Genomic DNA, 14,216 nt, shown 5'->3' with positions numbered 1-14,216 from the left:
GCAGAGCAGCAGAGTGGTAAAGAATTTTAAAAACCTTTAGTTCCTTACGCAAATGACGTGTGTTTATAGATATGTGCAGGTGGCAGGTTTATCTTTCCACAAGCTGATTATATCAGTTTATGTTCATTTTCTTCATTTCCTAACACTTTCTTTTTCTGACCAGTCTAAAAGTCATCTTGTTTTAAAAGGTCTACATTTCCCAAGATATGGCATATATGCGACAGCCACACAAGAGAGGCACAAAAGAAATGGAATGGCAATAGAAGGCAATTGAGAGTCAAAACATGTGTCATTCCACAAGTATGAGAGAATGTCCAGGCTGCAGACTGCAATACTTTGCAAAACAGACATTAGAGAGACACACCTTTGGATGCTACTCAAAGGTTTGGGAGGAGTGTTACATAAGCCTACAAATATAATAACCTTCTAATACTGCCTTTGTTTTTGTCCTGCTGCACAATATCCGTCTGGGTTTAATCCTACTTCAGTCTGGTCTCAAAGCAAATGTAGAAAAAGTTTATGAAAGCACTGCAATTGGTGCACCAAACAAATATTTTCTAAGACTCCCTGAATCATTTAGTTCACTAAAACAGGCTTAGCCTGCAATAGTGACAATTATAAAGGCTCTTAAGGCAAATTTGTGAACTCAGATCAAATGAATTAACTGCAACCAACAGCACCAGCTGTAGTGGAATTACAGAGGAGAACACTTTGATACAGTGAGAGAGGGTGAGAGAAGAGGGAAAAAAAAAACCATTGTGGAATCAGGTGAATATTTTGTCAGGGTCACAATTCTTACCTGTTCGTTAATAGAGCTGTAATCATTGGTGGTGGATATATCATCATCCTCTGTGTCAAAGAAATCCTCTTGGTTCTCCAGCAGCTCAGCCAGGATGCGACTCACTGACTCTTGTTCTCTAAGGTCCTCCACATCTGTATCTAAACTGTAGTGCAAGAAAGGGACTATTAGAGCCCACCTCAGTCAAATCCTTCAAAACTAGCTAATGGAGAACATCACTGTTTCACTGGAAGCTATAGCAAAACACTGTTTATTGGTGCAAATTATAGCAAGGTTGTGACAGTAATCATTTAAAGCACAGAGAGAATTTAAGATTTGTTTATAGTCATACTGAAAAATGTCGGGACCGAAGACAGCAGCTAGAGCACCGACGCTCCAGCTCTCTTCCTGAAGAGAGGCTACGCTGGACAAGAAACGGCAAAGGAAGCGAAGGAGGCTGTAGTTGACCTGCGGAAGTTGCTGCAGGAAGTACTTCATGTTTCTAGCAAGTTCCTCCTCGCTGCTATATTCTAAACAGAGACCAAACACAGAGATCAGACTGAGAATAAAAGTCACATGAAATACAAATTCTTCAGAGAGATCTGGGGAGATTTTGAATAGGAATGTGCTAAACTGCTGATGAAAGGATATGAACGGACGGGTATGACACATGATGTAAGATCAACATGCAAAGAGAAACAGCGACAAATCATAACACACAATGGAAATCATAAGTCAGAGACATGGAATAGAGAATATTTAAGACTGTACCACATTTTACATGATGATTAATAAATGATATACATGACCAAAATGGCAGGAGAAATTTTAAACAGTTTAAATCACAATAAGCCAGAGAGTTGGTGTAAGAGGCACACACCTTAATCCCTAAAGACTTGCATGAAGCTTTTCATTTCAATTTCTCAGTGTCATTAAAATAAATAATATGCTGACTTTTCACTTTACACTTCCATGCAACTAATTCCATGAAATAATTTCTGTGCAGTCTGGCATGTGGACAAAGCAATCTAAAAACCGTAGACAAATATTTAGCCAAATAAAAACCTCATTTTTGATGCATCATCTGTGGCACATTATTTATATTTGCATAATCTCTATGTATGCTTTTCTATAAATCTGTAGCTTTTATTTTTGATTTTCAGAGTAATCTGCATGTGGCATGAAATTAGGTAGCATCAAGAAAAGATCAACTGTATACACTGATGTAGGTTACTGATTGCTAGCCAGTTAATCCAGTTTGTTACAGAAACATTGGCAGCAAAGAAATCAAGATGGTTGGTTGTCATGGCTCATGTATCTGACAACGTCTTAAATTACCAATAAGTCAGGAGGATGTTCTCGTTAATCATTTGATTTTTCTCATCCATTGACCACACTGAGCAGTCATCTAATACTATTTTTTATAGGAATATGATGCATTGGCATTTTGAAAAAACATCTGCTCCATAAAATGTTGCAAAATGCTTCATTATATGCAAACAAAATTGAACTTGAATCATGGAAATTATGAGCAACCTGTTTGAAAGTTTCACACTGTAAAGCCAGCCTTAGTGGTATTAATGCAATAATGAAGCTAGGGAAACATTTAGGAAGAAAAAATAAAAGGTCTTTACCCTGGTAAAGTTGCCGTATGCGTGTCTGCAGGCCCTTGGGTATTACAGGCTCTGGGAGCTCTTGAAGGAAGAGACGCAGCAGGCTGACGGCTGAGGCAAGGTCTGCCTCCTTCTCCAAATTCACCTGCTCACCACTGTCATAACGCTGCCGCAGCCACTCCACATGCTCAGCGTTTCCATTCACCAGGAACAGACCCTCTAAGTCCAGACCCCCTACAATGCATACAAAAACGCATTCATGCACATTACATTCCCATTTCTTTTTATCTCTTTGCTGCTATACAATGCTGGAATTTCTAAACTCTCAATCAAAGACAGGAGGAGTGAAATTCATTTACATTGCATCACATGTATGGATAACATAAGTTGGCTTTAGCATATAAATATTATTATTAAGCACTGTTCCAACATCAGCCTGTTAACAGCATTTCTACCAGAAACAAAACAAAACCTGATTTTTCATGATGACACTGAAGTCACTTAAAATACTGTATCATGCATTATTCATAAAAAAAGTTATTGGAATTGAAAATGATGATTGTATACAGAAATTATAAACACACATTTCTGTTCTATATTAATCTAGTACACGGTAGTAAATGGTGTACCTATAAGTCAAGAACATCCCAACAGAAATGCCCTGCTCTATAATTATTGGCTCAAAGTAAGAAAGGAACACCTACAGCAAAAATGAGTTGGCTGAATCCCAAAAAATGTATTTCTTTACTTTACATGCTATACTAAATTATGTACTTCTAATTGGCACGCTATCTAGTGGGGTAATAGATGAAATGGAACACAACTGCTGTCTTCCCTACTGGTGGTGCCACATGTTGATTTTAACAGGGGGGAAAAACGGCTAGAGAAATTTTGCTAACAAATTCCACACAATATAGGTTGCTTGGCAAGCTCCTCAAGCTGCCATGGTGCAATTAAATCTGGCTCAGCGAGGTATGCATGCCTCACAAGTGCAATTACATCTCACTCAGTGAGCTGCCCCAGTGCTATTGATTTATATTCTCCCAGCTCTGCAATCACCCCAGGAGATTAAAACTTGCTGCACCATCTCTGCAAAACCTACCCAGCGTGATTAAAACTGACTTGGCAAGCCACCCTGATGCGATTAAAACTCGCTCAATGAGCTCCAAAAAACAACATTCACCTTGAAGTGCCATGAAATAATACTTTATACTGCAATATTGTTTGAAATAGTATAACGTTATCAATAAAACATGACACTGGCCAACCTGAATATGGACAGAGCATGGCACACTGCTATTAAACACCAAGCAGCTTTTAATCATTTGTTAAATACTAATCGTATACCAACAGTTGAATTTAAGACCAAAATATACATATAATAAATCAGCCTGCATTTTCAGAAACTAGCCCTCAACATGTGCAAGTGCCTAGAATGCCTGAATATAACTGGTTTTAAGTTTGGTTGAACACATTTGACAGTAAAGACTTAAGTTTTTATTTCAAACATAAAAGCTTTCTTTACAATGCTTCTGCTGGGTCTCAGATTCAGGTATTCAAACAGTATGAACTGAATTATAATTGGCTTGCAGAAAGTATTTAGCTTATGCAGCAGGTGCTTCCTCATATTCCAGATACCACAAAGAGATAACGTCACTTATGTGGACACCTGAAAAACAATGCACTGCTGATGATGCGGGAAGTTTTTGCTTCTCCATTACAAGAAACTAAGATACATTTATACAGTGGCAGTATACAACACTTCGCCTTGCAATAGGCTTATTATTTGAGAATAGATTTAACTGCTTTAAAAATCACAGGTGGAAGAAACAGCACAGGTGTCAACTCCCTCCATTACTAGGCCATGCCATAATCCATTTTTAAAGTCAAATTAAGCACCATTCTTAAAGTTAAAGATTTCTTAGAGAAAAACTATTCCAATGCTATTATTATAATATGAGTGTATATCTATTTTGACACAGGACTCTTAAAAACATAGGCTAATCCTTAAGTCAGCTTCAAAGTATAAAAGCCACCAGCATGACATCTAAAGTATTGTTCATTCAGAGACCATCAAAAGTGAAGTAAACACTTAAAAATGAGGGATCTACAAAGGTTCTTTGGTAAAGAAAATTGTTCTATATAGAACCCAGAACACTTGAAGAACATTTTGCATTATTAAAGAGTTTGTCAATTTAATGGACAATGTGATGGTTCTATAAAGCACCTTTTAGAAAATTGTTGTATATGGCACCAAAAACAGTTTCTTTATTGTTATGATGTTAAGCCTGTATCAATAAAGGAATTGCTTTTGGTTCTTTTGAGTATTCAGGGATATATATAGAACCATTTACTTTAATAAAGAATCCTTGTAGAACCATAATTTTTAAGCATATACACCAGGTACTATGGCAACAAAACAGGCCTGTTCTTAGCCTGGTCATGCTTTCATGATAAGAAGAATCTAACACTGGAGCAATGTTACACTGGAGAGAAGGACATTGTGTGAGGCCTTGCTTATCTGATATCTACAGCAAATAACATTTTTGGTTATTTCACAAGTGCAAAGTATTCAAAAACATAGCCTACTCCTCTGATCAATTAGTAAATAACGTGACAATAATAAAACAACTGTATAATGTACAAATAAATTTGCACTTGAGCGTCGAGGGGGTGGAGATTTTCTTGACAATTACAACCCAACATATGAACCCTTGTTCATCAAAATTTTAAAAACACTGCCATTGCTGTCTATTAGAATTCATAACAGCACTCACCATGCTCCTCTATGTACTCTACAATTGTCCTGACCAGTAGGGGGACCTCTTGCCCTGGCTGACCGCTCTGCTGCACCTCCTCCAAGGGGATGCCGAACACCCTGGCTGTGTTGAGGGAGTCGGTGAGAGAAGGAGAGAGGCTCTTCCTCATCGCTTCCACAGCCAGGCTGCTTCAGTCGCTCTGCATGTGCAAAAACACAGAATACAGTCACACCAATGAGCCCACCAACATGTACTCGCCACGGCAGGCGGGGCACAGCAAACACTACAAACACAAAAGAGAAAACCAAACAAGCTGGAACTGGACAGGGGCCACTCCCATCCTGGGAGCTGGACTTCTTATCTTGCCTAGAGTCCACGACAGAAGGGTTACATAAGTGAGGTGATCGTCATGAGTAAAAAAGTGACAGGGTATGTAGGGCACTTTAGATGAACCTAACAGGCCAGGACAGACTGCAGGCCTAATGGTCATATCATGACAAATCACTATTAGATACTATCAGATATTACATAAAAGATAAATGTGTAAAATTGCAATCCATCAGAGGACAGTACGTATGAAACACATCATGCTCCATAAAGATACTGACTTGTTCTACCAGAGCGCCAAGAATATCTGGTTTTGAATTATCATTTTAAAATGCAAGTTAAATAAATATATAAATAAATAAAGATAAATAGATATGTGAAATACAACATTACTCACTGTGTTTTACTTCAAATGCCCAGAAGTTCAACTTATCTCCTGCTCCACACACTAGCAGTGAATTGAAGGATCATCTATGGCTGCTTCAGGTTATGGCAAAAAATGAGCCTGTAGTTCCTCATTGACGGACCGCAAATCCTGTTCAGGACTTCAGTAGTAAAGCTGAAAATTAAAAACAAAAAAATAAAAAATTAAAATGTGCTTTAAAGCACAGACACATTAAACCATCATAACTTCTGCTACATTCAACATCCACTAATTCAATAATAAAATTTTGAGAAAAATAAATTCAAAATAAGTTAATGTATTAAATCTGCTTTGTGTTCATTTTTCCATTCTGGAGCCCAGCCGGAATGACTGGACATTCTCAACTTCTGGAATACTGCCTACGTTTCACTCTCTTAGCTACTAAATTACTCCCGTCTTCAAACAAGTTTCTGTTCTTTAATCAAATATCCCATAGCACATGCATACAAATGACTTAAATACACATTTCAGTTTGGTTATGGGTAGATCATTCCTTTTCATTGTAAGCCATTAGCTCTTCAGTATCAGCATTTGAAACATAGGACAGAATGTTCCCTAAAATTAAATGGAAAGATGTGTGAACTGACCCATACGAGCAAACATCTTGGCTTTCTGGCAACAGAGATTTGCACTGCTACTAAGCCCACACATGCCATGCAATGACCTTTTAGTTCACAATGTCAGCTATTGTTGTAGAAGTTCAGGAGGCTGACAGTATGCCAGTGGATTTTACACTGTTAATTTATTGTTTCTGTGCCTGTTCAATGTAATTTATAGAAACAAACTAACAATACTATTAAAGATTTCCAGCCTTGTTCCAAGGCCATGGAGTTCTACCCCCCATTTACCCACTGACTTCAAATAGTTGAATTCAACCATGCCTCCAATAGAGACCATATCTCGCATGCCAGTAATTAATTAGTAACTATGGATCTCTTCCAAGAGCAAGCCTGCTATAACAGAGCAAAGCATGTGACACACACTAGGAGAGGTAATATGTACTGATGTGCTCAGAACTGAATGTATGCTAAACTTGTTTTCTATAGTGAAGGTGCCATGTGTAAAGAACGTCCAACTCCTGTCATGCTGAAAGAGATTTCAGATGAGCAACTATGACAGATTCTTTAAACAAAGGACACAAAAAAGAAAAAAAAATAGATCGACAGATAGATAGAGTATTTGCTAGCGCAAAGAAGTGTGCGCCTTTTTCACTTAAATTTTCGCATGTTAATGTGATGTGACAACAAACTGATTTTATTTGGTTTGATAAAGTAAACGCAAAGCAGATCCATAAACAAATAAGTATAGAACACAATTTTCCTTAAATCAAACTCATCACACCTCAGATGAATTCTGACATGTAAACGCATCACCTGAGCTTGCCTATACAGTGACATTCATAAGATTGATTGGTAGAATTGCTACACAGTACATGGAAATTTCCAGACTGTTGCACTGACCCCTGCTCAGACTATGCAGCAAAGAGCCCAAATTGGCACTATGGTGGTCCCTGGCAACACAGAATTAAACACTAATATTAGTATGCAAGCAATAGAAGCAGGGAAATTTTGCTGATCATTTTCTGACAGCATTCAGGCCACAAAGAGAACAGCAGAGGAAAGCAATCAATAAACAGGAAATTGGGAAGGTTATCTGAAAAGGTATTTCATACTTACACTAACACTTAAGAGAAAACACAATTAAATGTGTTCAATTTAACAGCTTAGTTATGCAAGGCAAAAAAATTTTTTATAAGTGGTATATTTAACAAGTTGATCTCCAGTGCTAAATGAAATCAGAAATATAATTGGTCTGGTGTTTGTTGTTTTTATATTACATTAACTTTTTTTTCCTTTTTTTTTTTAACTGGATGTCAGACTTCGCTTGTACCTTTCTCTGTAAATCATTTTCACATTCATATTTGCTGTGGTTTATAGAGGCCTATAGACAACACAGGGTTTTAGAGTGCATGTAATGCTCAGACAAGTACCATATGTATTAAATATTAATATATAAATATATCAACAATTTCCAAAGAAAAACATGTATCTTCATTTTTGTTTAGTTTAAGTTAACTACATAATTTGAACACAACAGCTGTCCTTCACATTGTGTGAAAATTAATAGATAATTGGAGCAATAGAAATGCTCCAAAATTACTTGCAATAAAAAAAATAATAACATTAAAATTGATTAATGTTTTCCCTTCTCCTATAAAGTAATTATATTGGAGATAAACATTTTGCTTTTGACAGTGAAAAACTGTGAACGGACACAAAAAGGTTGTGTTTGATTCCCATGCAAATCAGAACATATGTATTTGTGACTAGGGTTATTTGGGAAGTCCCATTTGAATAGTTTCTATCAGGGAAAGCTGAGTCATGTTAACCAGGAAGATGCTGGGAAGACAGATCATAACTGTGCCATCTTTGTGTAGAACTCTGCACATTAAACATCGCAGGTGAAAACATATACCTGTTGTCTAACATTTAAAAAAAAATAATGTCCTGATGTCCATACAAGACTAATCATGGAGTTACATCACTAAAATTGTTTCATTAATGTGATTATTTTTCTTTTGCATAAGCAGGTGTGCAAGTCAAGAGAGTCAAACAATGCTCTATTCTGATCAGTTCTTTTGGCAGTGTATCTCCTTATAATGCCATGGAACAGCAGGCAAGAAAATATTCTCCCATAGATAACATGTAGTATGGTCATATTTCACTTTCATTATTTGGAAAATAATTTGACAACATTGAGGTGACAGATAAAGACTGCCATTTTCTGCAGCAATATATACAGGTTTTATTGCTACATTCAAATAGTACCAGCTAACTTAGAATCGTTAGTATTCATTTGAATATCATTATCTTAGAAAACAGCTAACCCTTATCTAGCACACAACCATATGGTACTCCAACTGTTTCCATGGCAGACGGTGAGATGAGTCTGAAGAGAATCTGTCAGTTGGTGAGAAGGCCAGCATCTGAGCCAAGTAAGTGGAATCTTCTCAAGGAGAGTTGGCTTTAGCGCTAATCTCTATAAGACACATTCAGCAGGTTTGAAAGGACAGCACACCTTTGACTAGCATCTGCTACAGGCATCAGGACAGTATCCACCCCCTACACTCATCGTCTCCAAGAAGTAGTTATTCTATCATCCGCAGTTCTGTTTTGGGAAGTGAGCCGCTCTCATGCTGCTGTGAATGCATGAGTTTGTCTAGTCTTTCAGACATTCTGTCCTTGGCTCAACAGGGGATTTTGGCTGATTGTTTGGCTTCTGGGTATTAGAATACAAATATCTTTCACAAGAAACTAAACCAGGGTGGTGGGTTGGTGGGTGAACAAACTTGAATAAACGCTCTTAATTCATTAATAAATAAACTAAGAAATGAAACAAGCAAGCAGACAAAATAAACTATGACCTCTAATACTTAGGTTACCTGTTAGGTTTCAGACATAGGGTGTGGGATTTTCACCAGCCTGTTTAATTAAGGAAATATAACTGTATAATGATTTCAAATAGTATGATTTCTCCAAATACAACTTCATCTGCACAAAGATAATGTCAAGGTTTAAACAGAATTTTAAAAATTAGTGTCTTTAGAAAATTGACATTAACAAAGCAGAAAAATAAAATAATCACTAACACACAACACATATAAAAATAAAATACAGCAAATACGGGCAGTTTTTTCAGTGTGCCAGACCAGTTCAGTTCTTCCTTTAGTGACAACAGATCACATAACTTTTCAAAAATAAATTTCAGAATCTTTTAAAATCTATTTTGGGCCTTTTATGAGCTTTAAACGGATCTACTGGTATACATGTACGTGCCATATTTGCTCCTAACTTACAACACGTAATTTCTATATTTACACAAATTTAGTATTTCCCTGCAGAAATCAGACAGCGTCAAACGAAAACCCGTCATGTTTTCAGTGTACAGCACACCTAGCCAGCCCCAGATCCTTAGGCTTTTTGTGAGTTACTGATGGCAGGAGATAAATTCCAGTTTAGATGCGTCCAGATATCTGCTGCCCTGGTGGTTATATATCACTAATGGTTTCATATATATAAATATATATAGTAGCTCTGTTAACGAACCGTTAAAAGCCCGATAAATAATTCTGCAATTCTCTGTTCCTCTGAATTGTTTAGGTGTTGTTCACTATAAACAGTTAACGTGGGATTCGAAGTCGGTTTTTAGATGTTTGAAAAATGTCAGTTTCAGTTTCTCGCAGCGCTAAAAGACACCAAGCAACATTCAAACACTGCACAGTCGCAGCTAAAAGGCAAAAGAAAACCCTTTATTTGTTTAACTGGTTAATTATCTAAAAACTAGATAATTGTCTAAAAACAAGATGACGCTAAAAGCCTGTCGTTTTACTTTAATTCGTCATTCAAGTCGAAAGCTTAGCATGCTAGCGCCACCAGCGGCTAGCGTTAGCCACAGAGCTAGCTAGTCCTCCTCCGAGAACCGAGAGACATACTCACCAGAAAAAAATCCGACACCAATCCAGAGCGATTAATGTAATCTGCGACCCTGTCCGCAGAAGGTCCTCTACAAAAGATAGAGAGGGAAAGTACTAGCTCCGGCAGTCGGATGTCATACTGAGTAGCATTGGCTGTTTCTTCCTTCGTTAAAAATGGAGATAAAGCTCCGGAGCTCGTCGCGGAACCGAGTAGCGTACAGTTGAGTCCTACACACCCACAACGGCATTAGAGCTGCCAGAAAAACTCATTCTAACCACGCCTCTCTCTCTCTCTCTCTCTCTCTCTCTCTCTCTCTCTCTCTCTCTCAGTTTCTAGAAATGTCGCTAACCCTGAGCACATAAATATCTTTATATTCATTATACACAGCAAAACCAATGGACACGTAAGAACGGATTTGACGTTGCAAAATGTGTTCTCATTCAAATGTATAGGTCTTACGAGCAAACGTGGAAAACCATTTTCTATCATTTACACTCTATATTTCCCTTAAGTCCCTTTGAGTTGAATTCCAAGATAAAGTAGTATGTATAATTTTACAAAGTTATAAATAAACAATGTATTATATATTTGGGGTGGAATAATTTCAATTTTTATTGATAGAACAATATATTTTTTTGAATATATAAATGCATTAAAAAGTAAGTAAATATATGTATCATTCTTTTTGGTAGAGGGCAGTGTTGCGAACACATGGTTCTAGAATTGCGATCTTCAAACTGCAGCCTCCAGTACTGTAGATGAACACTGAGATGTCTTATATCAAAATAAACATGCGACATCCTGCACTGAATGATTACTGGATTAAGAACGCTTACCTTGTATTCGTCCATTTTATCAGCTCTACAGGGGCAGTTTGTAGTTCTACAATTACAGATAGTTGCTTCTTTATCCCCATTTCGCCCTGCTCGTCATTGTTAGGACCACCACCGAGCACACCGAGTATTATTCGGGTGGTGGACTTTCTACTGCTACTGTTGGACTAAGAGTAGTCAACCAACCAAAACTAATCAACGGGCGTCCTGTGTTCACTGATGGAGGACTAGAGGACGAACCACGCAAACTGTGCAGCAACAGATGAACTCTCTTACTTTACATCTACAAAGTGGACCAACGAGGAAGATGTGTCTAATCACTCTTTCAACACGCTTTGGTACCACAACGATGTTTAGGCACCAAGTGGTGTGAGGCACACATTTTTCGGGTTCCGCCCGTTTTAAGGCTCCACCTGTTTTGAGGCTTCACCCGTTTTCAGACTCCGCTCATTTTACTGCCCCGCCTCTTTGTTGTTGTTTCTCGGCATATGTCGTTTTCAGGCTTCGCCCAGTAAAAATAGAGAAGGGAGCTTTATAACGAGTGCATTATAACGGGATGACAGAAAAAGGGTGTGCCTTAAGACAGGTGGTTCATAACAGAGGGTGCCTAAAAATGAGTGTGTGTCTAACCTTGAAACAAGTGCCACATAAAAAGGCTCGCTTAAAACAAGGTTAACACCACAAATGAGGAGGAAACATAATAAGGCAGAATCATAACAGGGAGTGGCTTAGTATGGTACCAAAGGGGTGATGCCTTTAAACAGTTGTTTCATAAAAGGGAGTTGGGGCTCACCTACCCCTCGGTGTACAACCCGAACTGGCCAGCAGAGGTCAGGGTCTCCAGAGTTCTGACAGGGTTCCCATAACAACACATCTTCATTCAGTTACCTGCTCATCACGAAATCTCTTTAACCACTCAAGTCTCACATGATTGGGAAGTATTGCCAGCCACTAAAAAGGCTCGCCCAAAAAGAGGCTAGAACCTAAATGAGGAAACTTAATAAGGGAGGATCATAACAGAGGTGCCTTAGTGTGCTACTAAAGGGATGAGTGAAGCCTGTAAACAGTTGTTTCATAAAAGGGTGTGGCTAAACACGGGTGTAGCACCAAAGCATGTGCCTCATAGATGTAGTGCCTAAAAACAGGTGTAGCACCAAAACATAGAGTGGAGCTTTACAACAGGAGACTTATGACAGGGGTGTCTGTGGTTCCAATAGAAAGGTGAGCTTTAAAATGGGTGCCTCAGAACAGGGTATACCTAAAAATGGGTGTAATACAAAACGAGGGGGAATTTTAAAACGGATACCTCATAAAAGGGGGTGCCTGAACCCTGAGATAGTACTAATATGAAGGGGAGCCTCAAAACGAGTGTAGCATATCATGAGGTGCTTGAAAATGGGTGTGGTTCCAAAACAGGGAGGAGCCTTGAAATTTGTGCCTAATAACAAGGGGTGCCAAATAAATAATGTGGTACCAAAATACGAGGGCAACATTAAAATGGGTTCATCAAAGCAGGGCGTGGAATAAGCGCTTAAACCTATAAGTACAAGCATATATATATCTATATATTTTTTTAATATAAAAACAAGCGTGCCTAAAATGGGTGTGATTTCAAAACAAGGATGAGCCTTATAATGGGTGCCTCAAAAAAGTGTGTTCCTGAAAATGGGTGTTATTCTAAAACAGGGAGGATTCTTGAAGTGGGTGCCTAATAACAAGGGGTGCCAAAATTACGAGGGGTTTGCTAAAAAATTGGTGTGTTACAATATTAAGGGGGAAGCCTTAAAACTAGTGCCCGAACAGGGGGTGCCTAAATCCATGTGTGGCACCAAAATGTTTGCCTCAAAAATGTTTGCCGTACCAAAATAGGGGTGGTGATATGTGTACCTCACATAATGAGGGATCTAAAATGGGTGTGGCACCAGTAGGGTGGCCTTATAGGAAGAGGTGCTTCAAGGGGGCTCCACTTGTTTACCCACGTACTCATGTTTAGGCACCCCCTTGTTATGAGACACTCATTTAATGGCTCCTCCCTGTTTTGGAACCACATCCATCTTTAGGAACCACCCGCTATTGTACAACCATAATATGTTCCCCTCGTTATTGTACCACACCAGTTTTTAGGCACTGACAACTATGAGGCACCCATTTAAAGCTCCTCCTAATTCAGTACCACATTGTTTTTTTGGCACCCACTCTTATGAAGCAGCTGTTTTGAGGCGTCCCCTCCTTTTAGTACCACACCTGTTTTCAGTCACCCCGTCATGAGGCACCCATTGTAAGGTTCCCCCTCATTTTGGTACCACACCCATTTTTAGGCACCCCACTGTTATGAGGCACCTGTTTTAAAGTTCATTCCTATTTTATTAACATACCCTTTTTATGCACACCATTATTTAGCACCTGTTTGATAACATGTTTAAGTTTATTAATCTCTTCTGCATTTTTTGTAACACATCCATTTCAGGGATCCCTTATTATGAAGCTCCTGTTTTAGAGTTTTCCCTCTTTTGGAACCACACCCTTTCATAGTTATCTCATGTTAAGGGGCACCCACTTGATACCACTGCGTTGATACTAATATGAAGGGGAGCCTCAAAACAGGTGCAGCATATCATGGGGTGCTTGAAAGTGGGTGTGATTCCAAAACAGGGAGGAGTCTTGAAATGGGTGCCTTATAACAAGGGGTGCCAAAACAAACAAACAAACAAACAAAAAACAGTGTGGTACCAAATTACAAGGGGAACCTTAAAATGGGTGCACTATGGCAGGGCGTGCCTAAAATGGGTGTCTGTGGTTTTTGGTGCTCAGGCTTTTGACGTTTTGCCTGCCTGTTGAGTCTGCTTTTTGTGCTGGTACTTTTGGTCTGTTTTTTGGACTGTGTTGTTTGGCTTTGACCTTTTGGCTCTGTCTAATAATGGAGGGTGCCAAAAAACAGGTGTGGTACCAGAATGAGGGGAACCTTAAAGTTGGTGCACAAATTGGGTGCCTGAAAAGGGGTGTGGTT

General features: G+C 38.6%; 1 protein-coding gene across 6 annotated transcripts in view; it reads right to left on the bottom strand.

Annotated features, from left to right (window-relative positions):
- fam13b (family with sequence similarity 13 member B) overlaps nt 1-10,571 on the bottom strand; it is a 35,801-nt gene extending 25,230 nt beyond the window's left edge. For all 6 annotated transcript variants that reach the window (XM_066648880.1, XM_066648884.1, XM_066648885.1 and 3 more), the window contains exons 1-6: nt 10,398-10,571; nt 5,875-6,036; nt 5,169-5,349; nt 2,413-2,625; nt 1,131-1,308; nt 800-944 (exon numbers count right to left, since the gene is read on the bottom strand). In XM_066648880.1, coding sequence (XP_066504977.1) covers nt 800-944; nt 1,131-1,308; nt 2,413-2,625; nt 5,169-5,319 — 687 coding nt within the window. In that variant the 5' untranslated portion in view covers nt 5,320-5,349; nt 5,875-6,036; nt 10,398-10,571. The remainder of the gene's footprint in view (nt 1-799; nt 945-1,130; nt 1,309-2,412; nt 2,626-5,168; nt 5,350-5,874; nt 6,037-10,397) is intronic.
- Between the last annotated feature and the right edge of the window lie 3,645 nt (nt 10,572-14,216).

The sequence above is a fragment of the Hoplias malabaricus genome, chromosome 17, assembly GCF_029633855.1.
Source record: "Hoplias malabaricus isolate fHopMal1 chromosome 17, fHopMal1.hap1, whole genome shotgun sequence".
Taxonomy (NCBI): domain Eukaryota; kingdom Metazoa; phylum Chordata; class Actinopteri; order Characiformes; family Erythrinidae; genus Hoplias; species Hoplias malabaricus.
The sequence above is the reverse complement of the archived record's forward strand: the minus strand, read 5'-3'. Positions and strand labels throughout refer to the sequence as shown.